This window comes from Bombina bombina, chromosome 5 (assembly GCF_027579735.1).
Source record: "Bombina bombina isolate aBomBom1 chromosome 5, aBomBom1.pri, whole genome shotgun sequence".
Taxonomy (NCBI): Eukaryota; Metazoa; Chordata; class Amphibia; order Anura; family Bombinatoridae; genus Bombina; species Bombina bombina.
Genome location: NC_069503.1, coordinates 702,408,800 through 702,436,330, shown reverse-complemented (window position 1 = coordinate 702,436,330; position 27,531 = coordinate 702,408,800). Strand labels below are relative to the sequence as shown.

Sequence of the window (27,531 nt, the reverse complement as noted above, 5' to 3'; positions counted from 1 at the left end):
GTGCTCCTTCAACAAAGGAGACCAAGAAAATGACACCAATTTGAAAATATAACTAAACTGGAAAGTTTTTTTTTAATTGTATGCTCTGTCTGAATCATGAATGAAAAAAATTGTTTCATGTCCCTTTTTTTTACAGAAATCTACTTTTTTCTTTTTTAAAGGGACATAGCACCCAAATTTTCCTTCATGATTCAGACAGAGCATACAACTTTAATTAACTTTCCAATTTACTTCTATTGTCAAAGTTTCTTAATTCTCCTAGGATCCTTTGTTGAAGAATCAAGAATGCACTACTGGTAGATAGCTGAACACTGCGTGAGTGAATGACAAAGACATATAGTTGTATAATAAAATATAGCGCCAATAAAACACTGAGGAAACAACTACACATGTTTTTAAAATCCTGGCAAGGGATCTTAGTGCTCTCATGGTCACACAACCCAGCTGATTCTACTGACCTACTGGCTACAATTGAAGCCAAGCTAAATATAATGTTTATTGCACAAAGTACCATTAAATCAAAATATATTAAACTAGGCACATATGTGTACTGTGTAACATATATAAAGACAGAAAATATAATATTGCAAAGTATTACCCCACCCGGTTACTTCCTAATGCCATCGGGCTGGTAACATTTTCTCTGGAGACCACTGTAGGTATACGTAGAGTACATTTTTTTTAAAAATCGTAAAATTCTAGGACCTGTGGTTCGCTCCCAGGATTTGTTATGCTCTATATCAAAGAATGTGTCAATCAAGAGACTGTGTATTTGGGCAATGCTGTGAAAGTTTTGCAAAACTAGAATGTACATATGAATTGTGTCTGCATGTCAACATGGGCCGTGTGACATATACATACCCAGATGGTGGGCTATAGTGCAATTGGCTCCCTGACTCATTACATGTCACATTGCAAACAAATGTAATTACCAATACAGAACATCATAATGCAAATGTCAAGCAATACCTGCAAAAATGCTGCAAAACCAACATGGTACAAACACAATACAAATTGCATAAATCTTAAAATTGCATGCTCTATCTGAATCACGAAAGAAAAAATTTGGGTTCAGTGTCCCTTTAAATAATAACTGATGAAACCATGTAAATAGGAAAAACTGCTCATACCCAGATTATATCAGATACCAGTGTCAATTTGTTCTGGTAAGCAGTATGATTTTTGAGATAATAAAATAAATAAATCATGCACAATACAGCCATGTTGTCTGGTTTTATCTCTATTGTTTCTACTTGCATTGTGCTGTATATGATATCTGTAAATACAGTGGATGTGTTGTGCTCATCTGAATCAGCAAGTGGGTGTGTTATGTAAATAAGAAAACACTGGGATTTCAAGCATTAAGTGAGCGTTCTTTCTATGCAAAGCTTTTTAAAGACACATTGTGTATATTCTTTTTTTTGTTGTTCCATCAAAAAAGCATAATGTATTAAAATAAGAAAAATTGTGTAATACAAATAAAAAAAATGTCATTATGAATTATTGTTCCTATCAACCAATACTGATGAGGGTGTGGTCACCACTATCTTAGATACTCATTTTATTGTTAAAGGAAATATTTGCATTTTTTTCCAAACTAATGTCCCTGTAATTTGAGTATTTTGGATTATGATAATTTCCCTTTAATTTTGATCAACTAAAGTGACTTATATCCAATTACAGCACAGACCACCACCACAAAGTTATATTAAAATCCATTATAGCCTACAGCATCTAAATGAATTCACACTCAGGTTAAAATATGTATATATAAAGGAGTGAGACCACCAAGATTCATATAACAACAATAATGCAACACATCTCACAAGAAACTCATTCTAAAACTGAACCGACTGTGGGTGGGAAAACTCAAATATTTTAGATTTATTGTGCACTATTTGTGTCCCGAGACGGATTCTTTTGTTAAGTTCTGACAAGAATGGGAGCAGTCCTGGAATGTGCAGTTAAACAACTAGAAGCTAAGATAATCACACACAAAAAAAAAAATCTAGATTGGAACTTGTGTGCCTTAGATTCAAAAATAAACACTGAAGATTGTGTGTGCACAGAAAGTCAACCAACTAACCTTTAGTATAGTACCAAACTGTAAACTAAAATTACAAAAAAAAAGTTGAATAGGGCAGTGCTTGGGAATAAACAACAGACTCATTGCCCCACCCCACCCCCAAGCACTGGACGGTCAAATTCCAAAGGGTTCCTTTTTAATCACATACCTTTATGTTTTACAGTGTGAACAAAGCATAGAAAAACTTTCTTGTGAACTATTACTTTCTGCAGCTGATTTGTCTGAGCCAAAGGTGTATTATGCACCATTCATTATATGAAAGCTTGGATCATATCACAGACAAAACAATGGCAGTTTTATAGAAACGGTTGCAGTAAAGCATTAACAGTACAGTTAATTTGCTGTTATTCACTACTACATAACTTTCTATCATATTGGTAGTTCTGTATCACAATAGCTTACAGAAGCCCTACAGTGTGTGATGACAAGATATGAAAAAGCTTATGTATTTTGTAGAAGAAGCAGTGAATCATATCTGTTGGCACCTAACTCAGACCATGCTTCATATCTCCTAGGAAAAGGCAAGTTAATTCCAAAAACTTGCCAAATCCCTACACACAATATCTTCACAGGAAAAAAATGCAATGCCTGCCCCTTTAGACAAAAGGCTGCTGATCCCTGGTATCTGACCTGTTACTTCCACCTACCTTATGGGGGCTGGAGGTTTATTATGGAATTTGATAGCAATAGCTTTATTTTTCTAACAATGCTAATAAAGTACAAAAATATGACTAAATCACAAGGGGCAAATGTAGGAAGATGTGTAATTAATAAGTAATAGTCTGCATGTTCTGGGTGTTTTTATTAACACAATTTCATTCAGTAAGCAGACTGATAAATGGCAGTTGCATGCATGTTTATGCAAATCATTGAAGGAGATGAGGTGATAGAGACTTGAGAAAGTAAAATCAGCACTACAAGAATTAGTGGGTTAAATACAAAGTTTGAGGATTTAGGGGGGGGGTTGATTTTGAATCACACTCTAATCAAAATATCAGGAAAAAATGTTTCTATGTGCTATTGTTGTCATCTACTGGGAATTCAGGACATACTGTATAATACAAAGTAAGGATAAATGTCTTTATGAAAGATTGTGACTGTGGGGATACTAGCCCCTCAGTCTAATTACATATATAATAATGTAATTAAATAAGCTGCACTCATTTCTGTGAAAGTATATTGCTTAATTATAATGAACAAAAAGGTAAGTAAACTACAAGCAGCAACTATGAGAGTCAATCAAGTGTATCAACTAGATAGGACAGGGGTTATTCCAAAACTTTCCTGAACTCACTTCCGTATTATTATCTACGTCAGGAATAGGTATCATTTAAACTGATCACATTTGCAGAATCATTTTAAGGGTCGCTAAACAAGTTATTTGTATAGAGCTCTGTCAGTGGGTGATAATGAGACCGCATATATTATATATATATATATATATATATATATATATATATATATATATATATATATATATATATATATATATATATATATATATTAGGTAGTAAGATTACAGTAGCAGTGGGATAACATTCCCTGCCCAGGGTGGCACTGTGTCCACCTGTACCAGGTAACTCACCCATAGCTGTCCCCGGTGTGGTCGCTGTAGTTCTGCTGTACATAGTATGTCTTCTGTTGTTGCACCAAGCCTCCTGCTCCACCGCCTCCTATTACCATCTTGTGGTTGTTCATTTCGTACCTGCCACTCAGATCCTGGCCAGAATCAGCTCTGGCAATTCTGCCCAGTGTGTTGAGCCTTAAATTGGATCCGTTAATACTCATGGTTTTTAGCTCAAGCAGCTGAGCATTCAACACCAGGTAAGTGCAATAAGTGGGGGCTTATACAGGACAACCCAGTCCAAGGTGCTCCCAGGTGTGACAAAAAGCCCAAGGACTCGGTTAGGGGTGATGATCAGAATGCAGCCCCCTATACAGGGCACTCTGCGCTTCTTCCTCCTGCTCTCTGCAGCTGGGCTGAGTGCTGGAGTGCAGGAACAGCCTGTAGCCAGAGACTGGGGGAGGAGCAGGAGGTGGCAGGTCTCATCCAGCCTTTTTCCGAGGGAAGCCAGAGGCAGTCACACCTTTGTTTCACTGTTTTTGTTTTCTGCAGATTGCTGATGAGCTGGTGACACCCTGAGCTGTGTCTCACTCCCAGCCCCACCCTCTGACTTGTACAAATGACAGCTTCATTCAGCTTCTGAGCAGGGAGTTGTGTCTTTTAGACCAGTTACAAACACATTGCAGTATATGGTCTTCGTGCATTATAACCTGTTACCATAAAAAGTATATACTTAACTTTTATACATGTAGAAGTATAATACCAGCAGCCTAGTCCTGAATCCTTGCAAAACTCTGCATTGTATGATTTGTGACAGAATACCTCAGCTAGAAACCAAAATAATAAAACAAATTCCCAGAAATTCTGATCACATTTACAGTACTTTATACAGTCCTTAATCCTTATAATTAAATACTTTCACTTTCCTTTTCTATGGTTATTTGATATGGGCTTTGAACTGTCCTATAAATATTCTAGTATATCTGCATAGAAAACACACCAATTATTAAACTGACTGCTCTCATTGTTGCATTTATTTATGCTGGTATGTACTGGATTTTACCTTTCTGCTCCATTTATGTCAGGGTAAGAGTTGTTTGACAGTAACGTGTAGTGCAGGGGTGCCCACACTATTTTTGTGTTGGGATCTACTTTTCAAATCTCCATCTACTCACTAAAAATGGGCCAGCCCCTAAGCTTACATTCCTGATTTTCCAAATAAAGATACCAAGAGAATAAAGAAAAATTGATAATAGGAGAAAAATAGAAAGTTGTCTAAAATTGCATGTTCTATATCTGAATCATGAAAAAAAAATAATAATGTGTGTTTCATATTCCTTTAAGGTTGCATGATTTAGCAACGCATGGATGTTCAAAAGCATAAAGATACAACAGATTAATCCTGACTACAAAAGTAGCACTGGCTTTAATTCGGGTTAACAGGAGCAACCCCTTGTGCCATGTTACAAAACAATGCATTAAAAATTACTGCCACTGACCCCCTTTACTTTGCGTCGCGGGCTTGGCCTGATATGACCCAGTGAGGCTTACACAAAAAAAAATGTCAATAGCGCGCCATGCAGACCATTCCTTACCTGGTCAACACAATCATTTGCCAGGCGACAATCAGACTTGCTCCTTTAGCATAGCACGGCAGCCTCCACCTTTACTTTTTCTATCTATTTACGCTTAACTTCCTAACTATACTATATTGCCATATCCATTGGGAGAGTACTCACTCAAGCATACTTTTGATAGGTCAATTGTGTTGTAGTTCAAAAATCTACATTCATTGGTTCAAATCGATGTCCCTCAAGATCTAATCCTGTAGCACTTTTCATGTCTGATCATCAGACTGTTTAATGACCTGCCCCTTCACACACTGCGGTAGATAAAGCAGTATCCCTAGCAACCATACTCTACTCATGCCCCAGTGTTGTGATCGCGTAACTTGACCACATCATTTTGATCACATCTACCAGCAGCACCTTCGGGATCTACTGGTAGATCCCGGTCTACCTATTGGGCACCCCTGGTGTAGTGTGTTTTCCCAGCAACTGGTATGTTAAAGATCTCAAAGGCATGTGAGCAAAAAAAATTTTCACAATTAATTTGTGCAGTGTGGCATACCAGTCTGCAAGCTTCTTCTATTTACTGTAGCTATTGAGAACTGACAAGTTGTTTTAGATCTTTTTGTAGTGTGCAACAATGACATTATGCTTTATTACATGTAGTTTACATATTTTTTAAACCAGTAAGCACTAAACATGTATTTAGGTTATAGATAAGCAAACTATTTAAAAATGTTGAAATATTTTATGCACAAAAGAAGCTGATACAATTAATTATTTTGACTTTTAAATTAACCTGAAGTGCATGTTGATTATGACACCTCCCACAGCTATTCTGGTAGACAATGATAACACTTTACAAACAGATTTTATTTATCCCAAAACTTGATCCTTCATTTCAAACATTTATCTTATAGATGCACCAAATGAAAAGTTTAGTGTCCCTTTAAATTTATTGAGATTTCATTTTGGTAGTCCATAGAAGTTCAGCCTATTGTCACAAACCATGAGTATCCTTCATGAGCAGTTTCAATATGGAAACTCAATGGTTAGCAAGTACGGCATAAGAAAATACACTGCCCAATTAACCACATAGTTGCTTTGTACAAAAGAAGTGATAACTTTTGTGTTCAATGGAACTTCATTCAGCCACATACTTATTCTGCAGAATAAAGTCAGGTGTATGCTGCCCATTTTGAGAAACTTACCTTGTGAACATGATCAGCTTAAGAAGGACCTTGTATCCAATCTTCTTCCTCTTACTGTCACAATGAGTCCAGCTTCCGTATTACAAGCCAGTAAATACCAGCATGATCACCCTTATCCATTTCTTGTTATTTTTTTTTTTAAAACCTTTAGAAGGTATTTTAGTAATTTGCTTGAACTAAGCTGTAAATTTAGGAACTGCAGAAAGGCAAGTCATTGACAGCACTAAGCTATGCTGCGTGTTCAGTTTTTTTATGACAATACTAACTAAAAATAATCAATGAGAGAACTAATAAATAATTGACATTTGCACAGAAAAAACTGCTCCCTCAAAATGTAATTCTCAATGTTAAATAATAGTAATATGTGGAAACATAAGTTACAATAGGGAGGCTGGAGACCAAATTGTACATTAGACAGTTAACAGAACAGGTAACTGTGGAGGAAAGAGGTGCTGCTCATACTTCACTACAAGAGCTGTTCATGTGGTCAGCCTGATTACAAGACAATTCCCCAACAATGGACAAGAACCAGAATTAAAATATGTTAGCTTCTGATTTTCTTATTTAAAGAATAAAAAAGAGAATAGTTTGTTATAGTTGATGTCATTCTAGAGCTGTCATACACAAAAAAAGAAAGAAACAAGCAGTTAGGGAAGTGAATAGCTAATTGGGTTATGATCAGACTTTAGATCAGAACAATTGTCCTGCAGTCTCTCCCAAGACCAATGGCTCTGGAACCCATTTCAGCTACATCATATCCTTTACAATAAATTTCCACTTGAGCCCTGACCTTTTTTTTTTTTTTTACTGATTTAGACCACAATGCTTAGTAGATCATCTCAGTAGCATCAGACTTATAAGACCTGAAGATCCTCTCAGCCACATAAGCCTCCATGCAGATCATCTCAGTTACATCAGACCACTCCAGGCCCTGAAAACAAAACACTCCATGCCCATCAGACCCATAGACCCTGCAGACCATCTCAGCCACATCAGACCCCTAGACCCTGCAGAGCATCTCAGCCACATCAGACCATGCAGACCATTTTAGCCACATCAGACCCCTAGACTCTGCAAACCATATCAGTCATAAGAGACCCCTAGACCTTGCAGACCATCTCAGCCACATCAGACCCCTAGACCCTGTAAACCCTCTCAACTAAGTCTTGAAGATCCTCTCAGCCTCACTAGAGCCTCAGAACAGACCACCCACATCAGACTCCCAAATGCACTGAAGACCCTCTATGTCCCATCAGACACTTATCCCTACATACCATGTTTGCCATATCCAACCGCATACCCAGTAGATCCTCCAAACCACATCAGACCCCTTTCTCTATCAACACTTTCTACCACATTAGACCTCTGACCCCAAAAACCTTCTCATCCACATCAGAAGAACCCTGTCTCTGTCAATGTTTTCTACCACATTAGGCCTTTGATCCCAAAAATGTTCTCATCCACATCAGATCCCTCTCTGCCACATTAGACCTTTGGCCCTCCAGGTTACCAACTCACTGGTCCTTCAAAGCAGTGCAACAGGGTAGGATGTAGAAAAGCCAGATATTTTTTTGACAGCTGGATAAAAGAGCTGACTGTCTAATTTAATACCAGACACAAAGCAACAAATGAAGGTATATGGGCCGCTAATCTCTGGGCCCTGCTGCACCTGCATGGCTGCATCACCATTAGCTCTGCTATTAAAATATAACTACATATTGGATTGTTCACACATGGTTATACAATATATTTTAACTGCCATTAGTGATATTACTTCTTTGTTTGACTCAAATAAAAACAATACAAAATACAAAAAAAGACCCCTGTATCTCTCTGTAAAGTTATCAAAATAATAATTATAGTGGATCTCTTTGCACTTATGCAAACTACTAATGTACTGAGAGATTAAACTAAAGGATGTTACAATCACAAGCACAGCACTGTTGGAAGCATATTTCCATAAGCACTCCTGTTAAGGTGGAATTATGATCACTGTGTACAAGAGCTATATTGTTATATTCTTTACCTTCACACAGGCTGACAGCAGTGTCTGTTGCAACCATCCATTTGTACTGTAGGTTGTAGTTTAACTATCTTAGTCCCTGATACTATTTATCACAACCGTTTCCCATTAGTCACCACACAAAGGGGAGCTTTAATATGTACTTATTTTTTATTTGTTCCCACCTTTACGAAAGTAAACTTCTTCTGTTTGCTACTTTTATACGCACTATATAGTGCAATTATCCAAGTCACTTTATAAAGTTTCAGAAACAGCAGAGCGATAATGCTGGTGAATAGATTGTTTTATTAGATGGGGTTTGGCACTTGCATGCTAGGTTGTTTTGTCCAGGGATGATGCTATGCTCTGTCATAATCAGACTTACCAGTTTATGGGTCTAACTATATATTATGTTAAGTCACAAGGAAGAAGCAGCACCAACCAGTAGTTTCCAACAGATTTATTCGTGCAGTATGCACAGTGTGAACAGCCAGACCAACAAACAGCAACGTTTCGGACTTAGTCCTTAATCATGCATGAGGACTAAGTCCGAAACATTGCTGTTTGTTGGTCTGGCTGTTCACACTGTGCATACTGCACGAATAAATCTGTTGGAAACTACTGGTTGGTGCTGCTTCTTCCTTGTGACTTTATATTGTGTGAAGTACAGTGCAGTATTCCTGAAGCTTGCACACCTTGTTACTTTCAGGTGCTGGATATTTGGTTTGTTATATATTATGTTAAACATGGTTAATGTCTATGTTTTCGGTATTCAGAGTGGTACGTAAATTATATTAATTCAGCATTGATTCATTTTTTCTTTTATTTCTTTTTATTATAAACATGATTATTCTCAATTATTATGGGCAGCATATTTAACTGTGTATTTAGACATACTAATTCATTATGGAACAGGATCTGGCAAATGACCACTGGCTGTTATTAAATCCTCATTAAACCACTTTAATAGATCAGACATCCGATATCTGGACTCCACAGTGTGACCCCTTGTTACCAGGAGTCAGAAGCAAAGGCAGGTGAATGAATCTTGCTTAGGATAAGTCTGTCCTGCAAAGATCAATTAGAGATGAAAATAAAAAAGCTCTACACATATAAAGGAAACTAAATATAAAAAGTCTATGTTTAATGTCATAAAAACAGAGGCCTAGATTTGGAGTTTTGTCGGTAACGACCCGAAAAACTAACGCCGGCTTTTTTCTGGCCGCACCATAAAAATAACTCTGGTATCGAGAGTCCACATAAAGGTTGCGTTAGGCTCCAAAAAAGGAGCGTAGAGCATTTTTAACGCAGCTTCAACTCTCGATACCAGAGTTGCTTACGGACGCGGCCAGCCTCAAAAACGTGCTCGTGCACGATTCCCCCATAGGAAACAATGGAGCTGTTTGAGCTGAAAAAAAAACTAACACCTGCAAAAAAGCCGCGTTCAGCTCCTAACGCAGCCCCATTGTTTGCTATGCGGTAACACTTCCTACGTCTGCACCTAACACTCTAACATGTACCCCAAGTCTAAACACCCCTAACCTTACACTTATTAACCCCTATTCTGCCGTCCCCGCTATCGCTGACCCCTGCATATTATTATTAACCCCTAATCTGCCGCTCCGTAAACCGCCGCTACTTACATTATCCCTATGTACCCCTAATCTGCTGCCCTAACATCGCCGACCCCTATATTATATTTATTAACCCCTAATCTGCCCCCCACAACGTCGCCTCCACCTGCCTACACTTATTAACCCCTAATCTGCCGAGCGGACCTGATCGCTACTATAATAAAGTTATTAACCCCTAATCCGCCTCACTAACCCTATCATAAATAGTATTAACCCCTAATCTGCCCTCCCTAACATCGCCGACACCTAACTTCAATTATTAACCCCTAATCTGCCGACCGAATCTCGCCGCTATTCTAATAAATGTATTAACCCCTAAAGCTAAGTCTAACCCTAACACTAACACCCCCCTAAGTTAAATATAATTTAAATCTAACGAAATTAATTAACTCTTATTAAATAAATTATTCCTATTTAAAGCTAAATACTTACCTGTAAAATAAATCCTAATATAGCTACATTATAAATGCTAAGGAAGCGATTAACACACCCTGTCTGCAAAGTCACCTTTCTTCTGCAGAGATGAGCTTCTGAATACAGGAGTACAATAAGCTGCGTCTGACAAAAGGTCACCTCATATAGATAGAGGAAAGGAAATTTCACGCTAAGCTTGTTGGCTTGTGTGAATCAAGCTCTCGGTATTCGGGAGAGCCTTACACAGTTTGTTCCTGTCTCCTACCCTCTATGCCTGTGTTCAGTATCGGCATACGAAGAGGGAGGTGTGTCATCATCCAGCGTTCCTGATTGGCCACACGGAACTTGGTCCGGCTCGAGGATTGGTGTTGTTGCCGTTGTGAGTCTCCCGGGCGACGCTGTGGTCCCGGCCCGCTTGGTTAGGCACGTTCAAGTGCCGCCCTGCTTGTGAGTACCTTTTCTCTCCTTATACTCACCTGTCTGGGTCTATACGTTATCACCCTATTGGCGCCTTCCTGTTTCCCCACTACAGACAATATAAATTATAATTATATTATAGCTATTTTAGGATTAATATTTATTTTACAGGTAACTTTGTATTTATTTTAAACAGGTACAATAGCTATTAAATAGTTAAGAACTATTTAATAGCTAAAATAGTTAAAATAATTACAAATTTACCTGTAAAAGAAATCCTAACCTAAGTTACAAATAAACCTAACACTAGACTATCAATAAATTAATTAAATAAACTACCTACAATTACCTACAATTAACCTAACACTACACTATCAATAAATTAATTAAATACAATTGCTACAAATAAATACAATTAAATAAACTAGCTAAAGTACAAAAAATAAAAAAGAACTAAGTTAAAAAAATTAAAAAATATTTACAAACATAAGAAAAATATTACAACAATTTTAAACTAATTACACCTACTCTAAGCCCCCTAATAAAATAACAAAGCCCCCCAAAATAAAAAAATGCCCTACCCTATTCTAAATTACTAAAGTTCAAAGCTCTTTTACCTTACCAGCCCTGAACAGGGCCCTTTGCGGGGCATGCCCCAAGAAATACAGCTCTTTTGCCTGTAAAAAAAACATACAATACCCAAGCCCCCCAACATTACAACCCACCACCCACATACCCCTAATCTAACCCAAACCCCCCTTAAATTAAACCTAACACTAAGCCCCTGAAGATCATCCTACCTTGTCTTCACCATACCAGGTTCACCGATCGGTCCAGAAGAGCTCCTCCGATGTCCTGATCCAAGCCCAAGCGGGGGGCTGAAGAGGTCCATGATCCGGCTGAAGTCTTCATCCAAGCGGGGCAGAAGAGTTCTTCCATCCGATTGAAGTCTTCATCCAAGCGGCATCCATCCGGAGCGAAGCGGCAGCATCCTGAAGACCTCCACAGCGGAACATCCATCCTGGCCGACGACTGAACGACGAATGACGGTTCCTTTAAATGACGTCATCCAAGATGGCGTCCCTCGAATTCCGATTGGCTGATAGGATTCTGATCGGAATTAAGGTAGGAATATTCTGATTGGCTGATGGAATCAGCCAATCAGAATCAAGTTCAATCCGATTGGCTGATCCAATCAGCCAATCAGATTGAGCTTGCATTCTATTGGCTGATCGGAACAGCCAATAGAATGCGAGCTCAATCTGATTGGCTGATCGGATCAGCCAATCGGATTGAACTTGATTCTGATTGGCTGATTCCATCAGCCAATCAGAATATTCCTACCTTAATTCCGATTGGCTGATAGAATCCTATCAGCCAATCAGAATTCGAGGGACGCCATCTTGGATGACGTCATTTAAAGGAACCGTCATTCGTCGTTCAGTCGTCGGCCAGGATGGATGTTCCGCGGTGGAGGTCTTCAGGATGCTGCCGCTTCGCTCCGGATGGATGCCGCTTGGATGAAGACTTCAATCGGATGGAAGAACTCTTCTGCCCCGCTTGGATGAAGACTTCAGCCGGATCATGGACCTCTTCAGCCCCCCGCTTGGGCTTGGATCAGGACATCGGAGGAGATCTTCTGGACCGATCAGTGAACCTGGTATGGTGAAGACAAGGTAGGATGATCTTCAGGGGCTTAGTGTTAGGTTTATTTAAGGGGGGTTTGGGTTAGATTAGGGGTATGTGGGTGGTGGGTTGTAATGTTGGGGGGCTTGGGTACTGTATGTTTTTTTTTTACAGGCAAAAGAGCTGTATTTCTTGGGGCATGCCCCGCAAAGGGCCCTGTTCAGGGCTGGTAAGGTAAAAGAGCTTTGGACTTTAGTAATTTAGAATAGGGTAGGGCATTTTTTTATTTTGGGGGGCTTTGTTATTTTATTAGGGGTCTTAGAGTAGGTGTAATTAGTTTAAAATTGTTGTAATATTTTTCTTATGTTTGTAAATATTTTTTTATTTTTTGTAACTTAGTTCTTTTTTATTTTTTGTACTTTAGCTAGTTTATTTAATTGTATTTCTTTGTAGCAATTGTATTTAATTAATTTATTGATAGTGTAGTGTTAGGTTAATTGTAGGTAATTGTAGGTAGTTTATTTAATTAATTTATTGATAGTCTAGTGTTAGGTTTATTTGTAACTTAGGTTAGGATTTCTTTTACAGTTAAATTTGTAATTATTTTAACTATTTTAGCTATTAAATAGTTCTTAACTATTTAATAGCTATTGTACCTGGTTAAAATAAATACAAAGTTACCTGTAAAATAAATATTAATCCTAAAATAGCTATAATATAATTATAATTTATATTGTAGCTATATTAGGATTTATTTTACAGGTAAGTATTTAGCTTTAAATAGGAATAATTAATTTAATAAGAGTTAATTAATTTCGTTAGATTTAAATTATATTTAACTTAGGGGGTGTTAGTATTAGGGTTAGACTTAGCTTTAGGGGTTAATACATTTATTAGAATAGCGGCGAGATTCGTTCGGCAGATTAGGGGTTAATAATTGAAGTTAGGTGTCGGTGATGTTAGGGAGGGCAGATTAGGGGTTAATACTATTTATGATAGGGTTAGTGAGGCGGATTAGGGGTTAATAACTTTATTATAGTAGCGCTCAGGTCTGCTCGGCAGATTAGGGGTTAATAAGTGTAGGCAGGTGGAGGCGACGTTGAGGGGGGCAGATTAGGGGTTAATAAATATAATATAGGGTTCGGCGGTGTTAGGGGCAGCAGATTAGGGGTACATAAGGATAACGTAGGTGGCGGCGCTTTGCGGTCGGCAGATTAGGGGTTAATAAGTGTAGGCAGGTGGAGGCGACGTTGAGGGGGGCAGATTAGGGGTTAATAAATATAATATAGGGGTCGGCGGTGCTAGGGGCAGCAGATTAGGGGTACATAAGGATAACGTAGGTGGCGGTCGGCAGATTAGGGGTTAAAAAATTTTTTTCGAGTGTCGGCGATGTGGGGGGACCTCGGTTTAGGGGTACGTAGGTAGTTTATGGGTGTTAGTGTATTTAGAGCACAGTAGTTAAGAGCTTTATAAACCGGCGTTAGCCAGAAAGCTCTTAACTACTGACTTTTTTCCTGCGGCTGGAGTTTTGTCGTTAGATGTCTAACGCTCACTTCAGAAACAACTCTAAATACCGGAGTTAGAAAAATCCCATTGAAAAGATAGGATACGCAATTTACGTAAGGGGATATGCGGTATGGAAAAGTCGCGGCTGGAAAGTGAGCGTTAGACCCTATTTTGAGTGACTCCAAATACCGGCGGTAGCCTAAATCCAGCGTTAGGAGCCTCTAACGCTGGTTTTCACGGCTAACGCCAAACTCCAAATCTAGGCAAGAGAGATCATAAACAGAAGAGCCAGATTAATCCTTAGAAGCACTAGGTAATTCCTAAAGCACAATAAGAAAAAGGAACATCACTAAAAAATAAGTTGTCTTACTGTTGGGCTCACTTGGGACCATTCCCCATGGGAATTACCATTCATCTTTTAACCAAATGAAAAATATCCAATCAACATCCTAGGAACACCTGATATTCATGCTTCAGATTTAACATCTAAGCGTATGTAAGTGGGAGTATCATATGGGAGGAGTAAAATAGTACCAATAAATTGGAATTACAAAACAAAAAGTCAACCAATAAAAAGTCAGATTGTTTTAAAATAATGAAAGCTGTTCAGATCTTCAACAAGTTGCCAACAAAGTAAGCATCATTCTATGACCTTGTGCAGAAAGAAAATGTCCTAATGCATTACAGCATGTTATTATTGCACTATTGCCTGCTTATAAACACATAGATAAAGTCGGCGCCAGAGCAGCAATGTACTACTGGAACCTAGCTGACCACATCTGGTGTGCCAATGGCAAGAGGCATATGTGTGTAGCCACCAATCACCAGCTAGCTCCCAGTAGTGCATTGCTGCACCTGTTTTCAACAAAGGATACCAAGATAACAAAGTAAATCTGATAAATTAAGTGAACTGAAAAGTCTCTTAAAAGTACATACTGTATCTGAATTACAAAAGATACATTTTTATTTTCATTGACTCTTTATTTTTTTATTTGACTTCATCTTTTTAGGCCTAAAATGAGGACTGTTTTTCTTAATCTAACTAAAGTGTTTCATTTAATGGACAAAGATGTGAAGACTGACTCACACCAACAAAAACGGAGATTCTAAGATTAATTGAGAATTAGGAAAGTATTGGATGTTTTTTTTATATTTTTAAGAAGATGTGACGGGCCCCAGAGGGCAAATTTGTTGTAACAGATGTTAAATGTGAATGATTTTTGTGTTTAATTTAAATTAAATGTAACATTTACATTATTTAGATCTCCAAACAATCGGCTAGATTACGAGTTTTGCAGTATGGGTGAAAAAGCAGCGTTAAGGCTCATAACGCTGCCTTTTCACTACCTCTGGTATTACGAGTCTTGCAGGTTTAGGGGCACCGCACACTTTTTTGGCCGTAACGCAAATTAATTTACGCAATTTGCGTAAAGACTTTTTTTCAATGGGACTTCCATAGCGCCGGTATTACAAGCTTTTTCTGGGAGGCCAAAAAGTGAGCGGTACAGCCTATCTCGCAAGAATCATAATGCAATCTAAAGTCAGTAGTTATGAGTTTTACGTTACAAAGCTGTAGCATAAAACTAATAACTAAAGTGTTAAAAAGTACACTACACCCATAAACTACCTAATAACCCCTAAACCGAGGCCCTCCCGCATTGCAAACACTAAATAAAATTATTAACCCCTAATCTGCCCCTCCCGACATCGCCACCACTATAATAAACACATTAACCCTTAAACCGCCGCACTCCCGCATCGCAAACACTAGTTAAATATTATTAACCCCTAATCTGCCGCCCCTAACATCGCCGCCACCTACCTTAATTTATTAACCCATAATCTGCCGCCCCCAGCGTCGCCGCCACTATACTAAATTTATTAACCCCTAAACCTAAGTCTATTCCTATTTAAAACTAAATACTTACCTATAAAATAAAACCTAAGCTAGCTACAATATAACTAATAGTTACATTGTATCTAGCTTAGGGTTTATTTTTATTTTACAGGCAAGTTTGTATTTATTTTAACTAGGTAAAATAGTTACTAAATAGTTATTAACTATTTACTAACTACCTAGCTAAAATAAATACAAATTTACCTGTAAAATAAAACCTCACCTGAGTTACACTAACACCTAACCTTACACTACAATTAAATAAATTACCTAAATTAAATACAATTACCTAAATTACAAAATAAAACAAACACTAAATTACACAAAATAAAAAAAGACATTATCAGGTATTTAAACTTATTACACCTAATCTAATAGCCCTATCAAAATAAAAAAAGCCCCCCCAAAATAAGAAAAAAAACCTAGCCTAAGCTAAACTACCAATAGCCCTTAAAAGGGCCTTTTGCGGGGCATTGCCACAAAGAAATCAGCTCTTTTACCTGTAAAAAAAATACAAACACCCCCAACAGTAAAACCCACCACCCACACAACCAACCCCCCAAATAAAATCCTAACTAAAAAACCTAAGCTCCCCATTGCCCTGAAAAGGGCATTTGGATGGGCATTGCCCTTAAAAGGGCATTTAGCTCTTTTTCAATTGCCCAAACCCTAATTTAAAACTAAAACCCACCCAATAAACCCTTAAAAAAAAACTAACACTATACCCCTGAAGATCCACTTACAGTTTTGAAGACCGGACATCCATCCTCAACAAAGCCGGGAGAAGTCCTTAGCGAAGCGGCAAGAAGGCCTCAACGAAGCCGGGAGGAGTCTTTATCTAAGCCGGCAGAAGTGGTCCTCTAGACGGGCAGAAGTCTTCATCCAGACAGCATCTTCTATCTTAATCCATCCGGCGTGGAGCGGGTCCATCTTCAAGACATCCGAAGCGGAGCATCCTCTTCAATCGAAGTCTTCTTCCCGAATGAAGGTTCCTTTAAGTGACGTCATCCAAGATGGCGTCCCTTGAATTCCGATTGGCTGATAGAACTCTATCAGCCAATCAGAATTAAAGGTGAAAAAATCCTATTGGCTGATGCAATCAGACAATAGGATTGAGCTTCAATCCTATTTGCTGATCCAATCAGCCAATAGGATTGAGCTTGCATTCTATTGGCTGTTCCAATCAGCCAATAGAATGCGAGCTCAATCCTATTGGCTGATTGATTATTTTTTGCAGGTAAAAGAACTGATTTCTTTGGGGCTATTGGTAGTTTAGTTTAGACTAGGTTTTTTTTTTTTGGGGGGGGGCTTTTTTATTTTGATAGGGCTATTAGATTAGGTGTAATTAGTTTAAATATCTGATAATGTCTTTTTTTATTTTGTGTAATTTAGTGTTTTGTTTTTTTTGTAATTTAGGTCATTGTATTTAATTTAGGTAATTTATTAAATTTTAGTGTAAGGTTAGGTGTTAGTGTAACTCAGGTTAGGTTTTATTTTACAGGTAAATATGTATTTATTTTAGCTAGGTTGTTAGTAAATAGTTAATAACTATTTAGTAACTATTCTACCTAGTTAAAATAAATACAAACTTGCCTGTAAAATAAAAATAAACCCTAAGCTAGATACAATGTAACTATTAGTTATATTGTAGCTATCTTAGGGTTTATTTTATAGGTAAGTATTTAGTTTTAAATAGGAATTATTTAAGTAAAAATAGCAATTTTTATTTAGATTTATTTTAATTATATTTAAGTAAGGGGTGTTAGGGTTAGACTTAGGTTTAGGGGTTAATAAATTTAGTATAGTGGCGGCGAAGTTGGGGCGGCAGATTAGGGGTTAATAAATGAAGGTAGGTGGCGGCGATGTTAGGGGCGGCAGATTAGGGGTTAATAATATTTAACTAGTGTTTGCGATGCGGGAGTGCGGCGGTTTAGGGGTTTATATGTTTATTATAGTGGGGGCGATGTCGGGAGCGGCAGATTAGGGGTTAATAAGTATAATGTAGGTGTCGGCGATGTCGGGGGCGGCAGATTAGGGGTTAATAAATGTAAGATTAGGGGTGTTTAGACTCGGGGTTCATGTTAGGGTGTTAGGTGTAAACATAAATTTAGTTTCCCCATAGGAATCAATGGGGCTGCATTACGGAGCTTAACACTGCTTTTTTGCAGGTGTTTAGCCGGCTCTCCCCATTGATGTCTATGGAGAAATCGTGCACGAGCACATAAAACCAGCTCAATGCAGCTTTCAGCAGAACTGGTATTGGAGTGCGGTATGGAGCACAATTTTGTTCTACGCTCACTTCTTGCCTGTTAACGCCAAGTTTATGAAAACCTGTAATACCAACGCTGTTATTGAAGTGAGCGTTGACAATAACGTGCAAGTTATTACCGAACCGCTCTTACCGCAAAACTCGTAATCTAGCCGTATGTCAGTACTTTAAAGGACTATTATAGTACAAAAAATGACATGCACTAATTAATAACATGTGAATATAGGACTAATGACCCTAAAAGTCTCAGCAAAGGTGTTAAACACATATTTTAAGTGTCGCTTGGTAACCACGGAGAACTGCTGGTGCCAAACAGACATGGCTTGTGAGACAATCTGAGACAATCTACAATTGCGCTGCTGCTTGTTCAGATATTTTTTTGGGTGTTTTTTTTTTTTAGATTAGGGATTTTTTTATTTTAATGGGCAGTAAAATTGCTGAATGCCCTTTTAAGGACAATGTCCATACAAATGCCACTTTAGGGGCAATGGGTAGTTTAAGATTTTTTAGAGTTAGGTTTTTTATTTTGGGTGGTTGGTTGTTTTACTTTTAGGGGGGACTTAGTAATTTTTTTAAGGTATAAGAGCTCTTTAACTTAGGGCAATAGTAGCGTTAGGTTTTTCTAAAAAAAATGTTATTTTTTTTTCGTAGTGTTGTTATTTTAATCTTGTAATTTAGTTTTTTTTATTTGTAGTTTATTTAATTTTATTAAAATAGTTATGTTAAGTTTATTTATTGTTTCATCTTAGTTTATTTTTATTTCACAGGTAAGTTTTTATTTATTTTAAGATAGTAATATTGTAAATTAAATTTGAAGTTAGGGGGTGTTAGGTTTAGGGGTTAATAGTTTAATTTAGTGATTTGCGATGTTGGGGCTGACGGTTTGGGGGTTTATAGGTTTAATTTATTAGTAGAGATGTGGGGGCTGGCGGTTTAGGGGTTATTAGCTTTATATAGTGTTGGCTATGTGGATGGGCGGCGGATTAGGGGTTAATGTCATTGTTTTTTCCCTGTTTTGTTTGCCATGTGCTGCTGGCAGCCATTTTACTCACCTCTCTTGCTGACTATGGTGCATTGTGGGGGATGCTGCTTATTTCCTGCACTTCCTTTTATGGCCAGACCGGTGTGCATCATCCGTGTGAGACAGGATGCAGTCTCAGAATTGTGATGTCATCACTTATCATTTAAAGGGCCTCTGTTCAGTATGCTTTGCCTTTGCGTTGTCTCAGACCTGTTTGTGAGAGTTCCTGTGTATTACCTGGCTGTCTGTCGTCCTTCCTGATTCCTGATCCCTGGCTTGTTCCTGACTCTGCTGTTTTCCTTGTTCCTGATTCCAGTTCGTCTGACTACTAGCTTTGGCTCCTGATTCGGCTCGTCTGACTATTCACTTTGGCTCCTGACTTGGCTCATCTGACTTCCAGCTCTGGTTTTGACTCCTGGCTTGTTATTTGACTTGTGGACTTTTTATTATTTTTTGCTATTAATAAAGGTGTGATTATTTTTGCACTTCTCGTCTCAGTCTGATTCCTGGCACCCTGACAGTTAATAAGTTTAATATAGTATTTGTGATGTGGGAGGATGGTGGTTTAGGGGTTAATAGGTAGTTTATGGGTGTTAGTGTACTTTGTAACATTTTAGTTATGAGTTTTGTGAAACATTCTTGTTTCGCAAAATCCATAACTACTTGTCTCAGATCACGGAATGGATTGCGGCGGTATAGACCATAACGCAAGCATTTTAGCCGGAATGCACAACCTGTAATACGGCGCTATGGAAATGGATCGTTGTGTTACAGGCTAAAACGCTTGAGGTATAGCTATACTGCCGCGACTTGTAATACAGGAGACTTGCCATTCCATGCGCAATGGCCATTTTTCAGCGGTATAGCCGTACCACACCATACCTCAAAACTTGTAATCTGGGTTGTATTTTGGAAAAACCTTATTATGTTCTACATGCATGACCAATATAAATTTGGTTATGCAAATCCACAAACATATGAACAATGATACTATAATATGTAAACATGTGTACTGTTCAAATATAACAAAACACATATGGGGTACCTTAATATAGATAAACTAATTAATTATCCACAAAATAAGAGATATATTAATCTTATTTCACCTCCATGGGTTTTTTGTCCTAAGCTATAATATCCAAAAAAAACTAACGCTTGGTCAGCAATTTCTGCCTATTGCCTTTTCTTGGTGGTTTATTGACAATGTCAATGATGTGGGCTTTCAAAGCAGGCCAATTGGTACACTGAACAAGGTCGAAATATTTGTCCACTGGCAAATTTGTCCACATCATTAAGATGCTATCTAGCCCTGCCCCTGAACTCTCTTGAAGTTTAAACTACATACTGGGCCTGACAAAATTTGAAATACACCACCCAAACAGTAGTATGATAATTGGCATAAAAATTTGTTTTGTAACTCTTACCCGTAGTTGTACTTGTAAATGAATCACCTGGAGCTAACACTCTACAAGCTTAACAATTAGTATTATTCCTTTATTTAAAATTACCTTTAGAAAAAAAGAAAAGGTAATGAAACCACGTGCATAATCAATTAAGGACAGTTCTAATGACTGTCAAGAAAACCACAAACATGATTAGTCAGGGGCTGTCCCACTGACTGTCACAGAGAGAACAAAAAAATGTAACTCTAAAAATCTTAAAATCTTCCCTTCCGACCTTCTTAAACAATGTTTGATAATCTTGGAAAAAAGAAAGAAAAATATTATTTCATGTTGGAAAAATGGGAGTCAAACAGTATTTACTGAAATATTGAAACCCGTTGAAAGGACCACTCAATACAGTAGAATTGCATAATTAGCAAGTTCATAATAGAAAGACAATGGTTTAACACCTACTCTGAATTTCAAATGAGCAGTAGATTTTTTTCTGACAAATGTATTTATTCTCCTATTTTATGGCCCCTGTATCATGTGACAGACATCAGCCAATCACAGACTAGTGTACGTATACCCTGTGAGTCTTGTAGGATGTGGTTCCCCAGAAATTGGATATTTAAAAAGACTGTGCAATATATAATGGAAGTAAATTGGAAAGTGTCTTAAATCTGCATGCTCTTTCTGAATCATAAAAGTTTATTTTGACCCTTTATTCTGAATAAATTTGACCCTTTATTCTGAATATATTATTGAAGCAAGATTAAAAGGTAAATGGTACAATATCTAATGATATCTACAAAATATTCTAAATAATCCATATAATGTATCTATATTTTTTTAGTATGTATAATAATTTGTAATAATTTCTATTATTTTTTTTTAATTTTATATGTAGAATTTCAATAACATGCATTGAAGTTAGCAATTCTTCATGCGCGCTAACCCTACCACATTAGACCTAAATCTTGAACCCTGATGCGTTTTAACGCATATTTTAAATTCCTATGTTCTTCACAAAGAATTTTTTTGTACTTTTTATTATTAAATACATATTTCTATATATATCTGATAATGTTAATGTAAAATAGATATCTATACCTATATATCTATAGGAATTGATATATTGGTATAGTTATATAGAGATATATAGAAATACAAAGTCAATTACTTTGTTGCTGCTACGCTACGGACATGGGATAAAGTTTTGACTGTTGACAAAAGACTATCAAGCCAAATATCCCCGCTTACACCCCTCTTAAATAACAATGTCCTTTTGCAGGCAGGTAGCATACCCACTCCGCATATAGCTGACTCCCCTTCTAATGTCCCAGTACACATGATTTTAAGCAAAGGGCTAGTTCGTCCCCAGGCGGAGATCTCACAACTGCTGGGGCCCCCATTCCACCTCTGGTTCCCATATCTCCAGGTGCGGCATGCCATCATTTCCAGCCCTCATAAATCTGCACTCACCAGACCACTCACCCCCTTTGAGACGCTTTGTGGTACCCCCTCTATATCTAGATCTCATATCTCCATAATTTACAGATTACTTAGAGGTTCTTTCCCCACCAAACGGCCATCTTTTATTGCCAAATGGGAAAAAGAGTTGGACATCAATATAACAGACACTCAGTGGAGCCGAATATTCTCTGAGACTAAAAAGTCATCACTGTCACTAGCTATTGTGGAAATGAATTACAAACTGCTCTCTAGGTGGTATTTGACCCCACATCGTCTGCATAACATATTTCCCAATTCCTCTCCCCTATGTTGGAGGCGTTGCGGAGGTAGAGGCACTCTATCCCACATTTGGTGGTCCTGTCCCCTCTTGCAAAACTACTGGGAATGCATAGCTAAAAGTATAACCACTATCTTGGGCTTCTCAGTCACTCTATCCCCCGCCATGGTATTACTAAATAACACTCCAAGCATCCCATGTATATATAGGAAAAAGCTTCTACAGTGCATGCTTAATTGCGCTAAACGCCTGATACCAAGATTCTGGAAAAAATGCCAAACACCTGATTTCATGATGTGGGAGAGGGAGGTAACTCATGTCCTAGCCCTGGAAAAAATCCATTATACTTTCTTGGGAAAACAAGACTTTATTGCTGATATATTATTCATATGGGAACAAAGGTAAAGCATTTTTCATTTCATTGTAGTATGCATAAAAATGTAACGATTGTAATGAGTATAGTTGATTGGTGCACAGATGTCTAGATTTCCATGGTTGTTTTTCAAATTCTGCGCACGTCTATCTTTGTCTTCATCTTAAGATGTATATGTAAACACTGGATTCAATGGTTATTTGTTATTCCTGATGCAAGAATAAATTTTATATGTTATTGTTGTAAAAACTTAATAAAAACTATTTAATACAAAAAGAAATACAAAGTCAATTTTTCTGTAAGTGAAGAACATTGGAATGTTAAATATGTACAGTACATATACAGTAAAGCACATTAATACTTAAACACATATGCACATACATCTATACACATATATATGCATATACATACACATATTTACACATCTATATGCATGCAATACTAAGGATAATTAAATAGGTGCAGGAGCTGATAGTACAATTTTCTCAATTTTAACTTTTTGCATCTCTGAGTAGAGAGGGGGAGACTAAGACATATTCTAGAAAGTTAAATAAAACAGCCAGTATAATCCCAACCATCTGGATTCATTTTCCCCAGATAGTAATTGAATTTAATCCATTAAAGAGTTGTCTTTTACTTTCCACTATATCTGTTTTACTACCTTGAAATGTTTTCTTACTAAGGGCCAGATTATGAGTGAAGTGAAAATTAACGCTTCCACTTGAGCAGAGCTAGAAGTAAGATTTTTGCACTCGTCGGGTTGCGCTTGCGAGTTGAAAGTAAACGGTTTTTGCTCTCGCGCTAACCTGACTAACGCAAAAAAACTCATAATATCGCATGTGCATTCACTTATTCCCCTATAGAAGTCAATGGAGAAAAGAAAACTAGAAAAAAACATTAACACCACACTCTGGCGCAAACACAATCACATATTCTCATTTGCGCTAACCCAACATAAAAATATGAATATTTCACTTTCCAATGTTCTGCACATAGCATAATATGTTCTATTTATTCATAAATACATATTTCTATGTATATCTGATGGTATTTTGGTAAAATATATATCTATTTAAATATATACATGATTATATACAGTTGTATGCAAAAGTTTAGACACCCCTGACAATTTCCATGATTTTCATTTATAAATAATTGGGTGTTTGGATCAGCAATTTCATTTTGATCTATCAAATAAGTGAAGGACACAGTAATATTAAAGTAGTGAAATTAGGTTTATTGGATTAACAGAAAACGTGCAATATGCATCCAAATGAAATTAGACACTGTCATGGTGCCAGGAATCAGACTGAGACGAGAAGTGCAAAAATAATCACACCTTTATTAATAACAAAAAATAATAAAAAGTCCACAAGTCAAATAACAAGCCAGGAGTCAAAACCAAAGCTGGTAGTCAGACGAGCCGAGTCAGAAGCCAAAGCGAATAGTCAGACGAGCCGGAATCAGGAATAAGGAAAACAGCAGTGTCAGGAACAAGCCAGGGATCAGGAATCAGGAAGGACGTCAGGCAGCCAGGTAATACACAGGAACTCTCACAAACAGGTCTGAGACAAACGCAAAGGCAAAGCATACTGAACAGAGGCCCCTTTAAATAATAAGTGATGACATCACAATTCTGAGACTGCATCCTGTCTCACATGGATGATGCACACCAGTCTGGCATAAAAGGAAGTGCAGGGGAAGTGAGCATCATCCCCACACAATGCACCATAGTCAGGAAGAAGAGGTGAGTAAAATGGCTACCAGCAGCACATGGCTAAACACAACAGGGAAAAAAACCATGACAGTACCCTCCCCTCAATGACCCCTCCCCCACGGGAGAGACAAAAGGCTTATTGGAGAAACGGGCATGAAAGGCCACGGAGGAGAGCGGGAGCATGAAACATCAGAGGAAGGAACCCAAGAATGCTCTTTCAGGACCGCTAGCCCCTCCAGTGAACCAAATACTGCTACACGGGCCCCCTGGACATACGAGAGTCAATAAATGCTGCTGACCTCATACTTCCTCATGGTTAGTCAACAAAGATAGGATGGGGACGAGGCAACACAGTGGTAAACCAATTACAAACCAATGGTTTCAAGAGGGAGACATAAAAAACATTGGAGATGCGCATAGCAGGAGGAAGGTCAAGAGCGTAGGCCACAGGATTAACCTGTCGGAGTATTCAAAAAGGACCAACATAACGGGGAGCCAATTTATTGGAAGGCACACGAAGGTTCAAGTTGCGGGAGGACAGCCAAACTCTCTCACCAACCTGGTAGGAAGGTGCGGGCAGACGCCTACGATCAGCCTGGAACTTTTAGCACTGCATAGAACGATGAAGGCAATCCTGAATCTGCACCCACGTGGAACGGAGTTGCTGGAGATGCTCCTCCAAAGCCGGAATACCCTGAGACATGAATGAATCGGGCAACAAGGATGGTTGAAACCTATAATTCGCTATGAAAGGGGATAACTTGGAGGAAGCATTAATAGCACTATTACGAGCAAACTCTGCCCAAGGTAATAGTTCAGACCAATTATTGTGGTGATCTGAGACATAGCAATGGAGGAACAGTTCCAGAGCTTGATTAGACCGTTCCGCAGCCCCATTGGATTGAGGGTGATATGCTGAGGAGAAGGAAAGCTGGATCCCCATTTGAGCACAAATGGAACGCCAAAATCTGTAGACAAACTGGCTAGCCCAGTCCGACACTATCTCCTTGGGTAACCCATGTAAACCGAAGACCTCCCGGGCAAAAATTGAAGCAAGCTCCTGAGCGGTAGGCAGCTTCATCAAGGGAATGCAATGTGACATTTTAGAGAAACGGTCAACCACCATAAGGATAACAGTATTGCCATTGGAAACAGGGAGCTCGACAATGAAGTCCATGGAAATATGGGTCCAAGGAGGCTCACCATTAGCAATAGGTTGAAGAAGACCCACAGGAATACGTCGAGGAGTCTTATTCTGTGCACAAACTGAGCAGGAGGCAACATACGCAGCAACATCAGAACGAAGACCTGGCCACCAGAATTGTCGAGTGACAGACCAAATAATTTGGTTCTTGCCTGGGTGACCTGCGGCTTTAGGATAGTGGTAAGTGTGCAAAAGTTTAGTTAGAAGATTCTCAGGAACAAAACACTTACCACTAGGTTTCTCAGGAGGTACATTGGTTTGTGCAGCCAGGATCTCCTCCCCCAAGGGAGAAGTCAAATTAGTACGTATGGTAGCCAAAATATGGTCAAGAGGTATAACAGGAGTAGGTACAGACTCCTTCTTGGACAGAGGCGAAAATTGTCGAGAGAGGGCATCAGCCCTAACATTCTTACTACCAGGCAGATAGGAGACCATATAATTAAACTGAGACAAAAATAGCGCCCATCTGGCCTGTCGGGGCGACAAACGTTTTTCTTCAGATAGATAAGTTAAATTCTTGTGGTCAGTAACAATGAGCACTGGCATGCTAGTACCCTCGAGAAGATGCCTCAATTCCTTAAGTGCCAAAATTATGGCCAGTAATTCCCTGTTGCCAATTTCATAATTGCACTCCGCTGGAGACAATTTCTTAGAGGAGAAACCACACGGATGCAAGGAACCATCAGGCGTGGGACGTTGAGACAAGAGGGCACCTACTCTAGTCTCAGACGCATCAAACTCAAGAATGAAAGGCAGGACAGGGTTAGGATGAGCCAGAACTGGAGCGCCAGCAAAGGCAGTCTTAAGACTATCAAAGGCCTTAATGGCAGTAGGAGACCAATGGAGTGGATCATTCTCTTTACGGGTCATGTCTGTGATAGGTTTGACCAAGGAAGAAAAGTTTTTAATAAACTTTCTATAGTAATTGGCGAACCCCAAAAAACATTGAATAGACCGAAGACCAACTGGGCGAGGCCACTGCAGAACTGCAGATAACTTGTCAGGATCCATGGAGAACCCTGCAATGGAGATAACATAACCTAGGAAGGTTACTTGAGTCTGGTGGAACTCACATTTCTCGAGTTTACAAAACAGGCCGTTCTCACGTAGTCTCTGAAGAACCCGTGTAACATCAGAACGATGAGCCTCAAGTGTGGGTGAGTGTATGAGGATGTCGTCTAAGTACACCACAACACACTGTTGCAACATATCTCGTAGGACATCATTAATAAATTCCTGAAAAACAGCAGGAGCATTACATAGGACAAAGGGCATTACAAGATACTCATAATGCCCGCTCCTGGTGTTAAATGCTGTTTTCCATTTGTGGCCCTCCTTAATCCTAACGAGATTGTACGCTCCTCTCAAATCAAGTTTAGTAAAGACCGTAGCTCCTTTGAGGTGGTCAAAGAGTCCCGTAATAAGCGGAATAGGCTAAGCATTCTTAATGGTAAGACGATTAAGACCCCTGTAATCGATACATGGTCTTAACTCGCCACCCTTTTTCTTCACAAAGAAGAAGCCAGCCCCTGCAGGAGAGCAGGATTTGCAGATGATCCCCCGCGACAGAGCATCGGCAACATACTCCTCCATAGCACAATTCTCTGCAACAGACAGAGGGTACACCCGGCCCCAAGGAGGAATGGCTCCGGGTTGCAGTTCTATGGCACAATCGTAAGACCTGTGAGGAGGCAACATACCGGCACGCACCTTGTCAAACATGTCTAGGAATTCTCAGTACTCCTCTGGCAATTGAGATACCGAAGAAGTGCACAAGACTTTAACTGGTTTCCGAAGACAAGTGGAAATACATTGCGGGGACCACGACAACATTTCGGACCTGTGCCAGCCGAGACTAGGATTGTGCTTTTGGAGCCAGGGATAACC

At 38.6% G+C, this 27,531-nt stretch overlaps 1 protein-coding gene across 4 annotated transcripts in view; it reads right to left on the bottom strand.

Moving 5' to 3' along the window:
* The window catches only part of DSP (desmoplakin), a 115,222-nt gene extending 108,763 nt beyond the window's left edge, over positions 1-6,459 (bottom strand). Inside the window, exon 1 of one of the 4 annotated variants that reach the window (XM_053714718.1) lies at positions 6,430-6,459. In XM_053714718.1, the coding sequence (XP_053570693.1) occupies positions 6,430-6,440 (11 nt within the window). In that variant the 5' untranslated portion in view covers positions 6,441-6,459. Of the gene's footprint in view, positions 1-3,671; positions 4,158-6,429 lie in introns of those variants that run through there. The other 3 variants (XM_053714719.1, XM_053714720.1, XM_053714717.1) reach the window with 3 other exon arrangements.
* Positions 6,460-27,531: the final 21,072 nt, after the last annotated feature.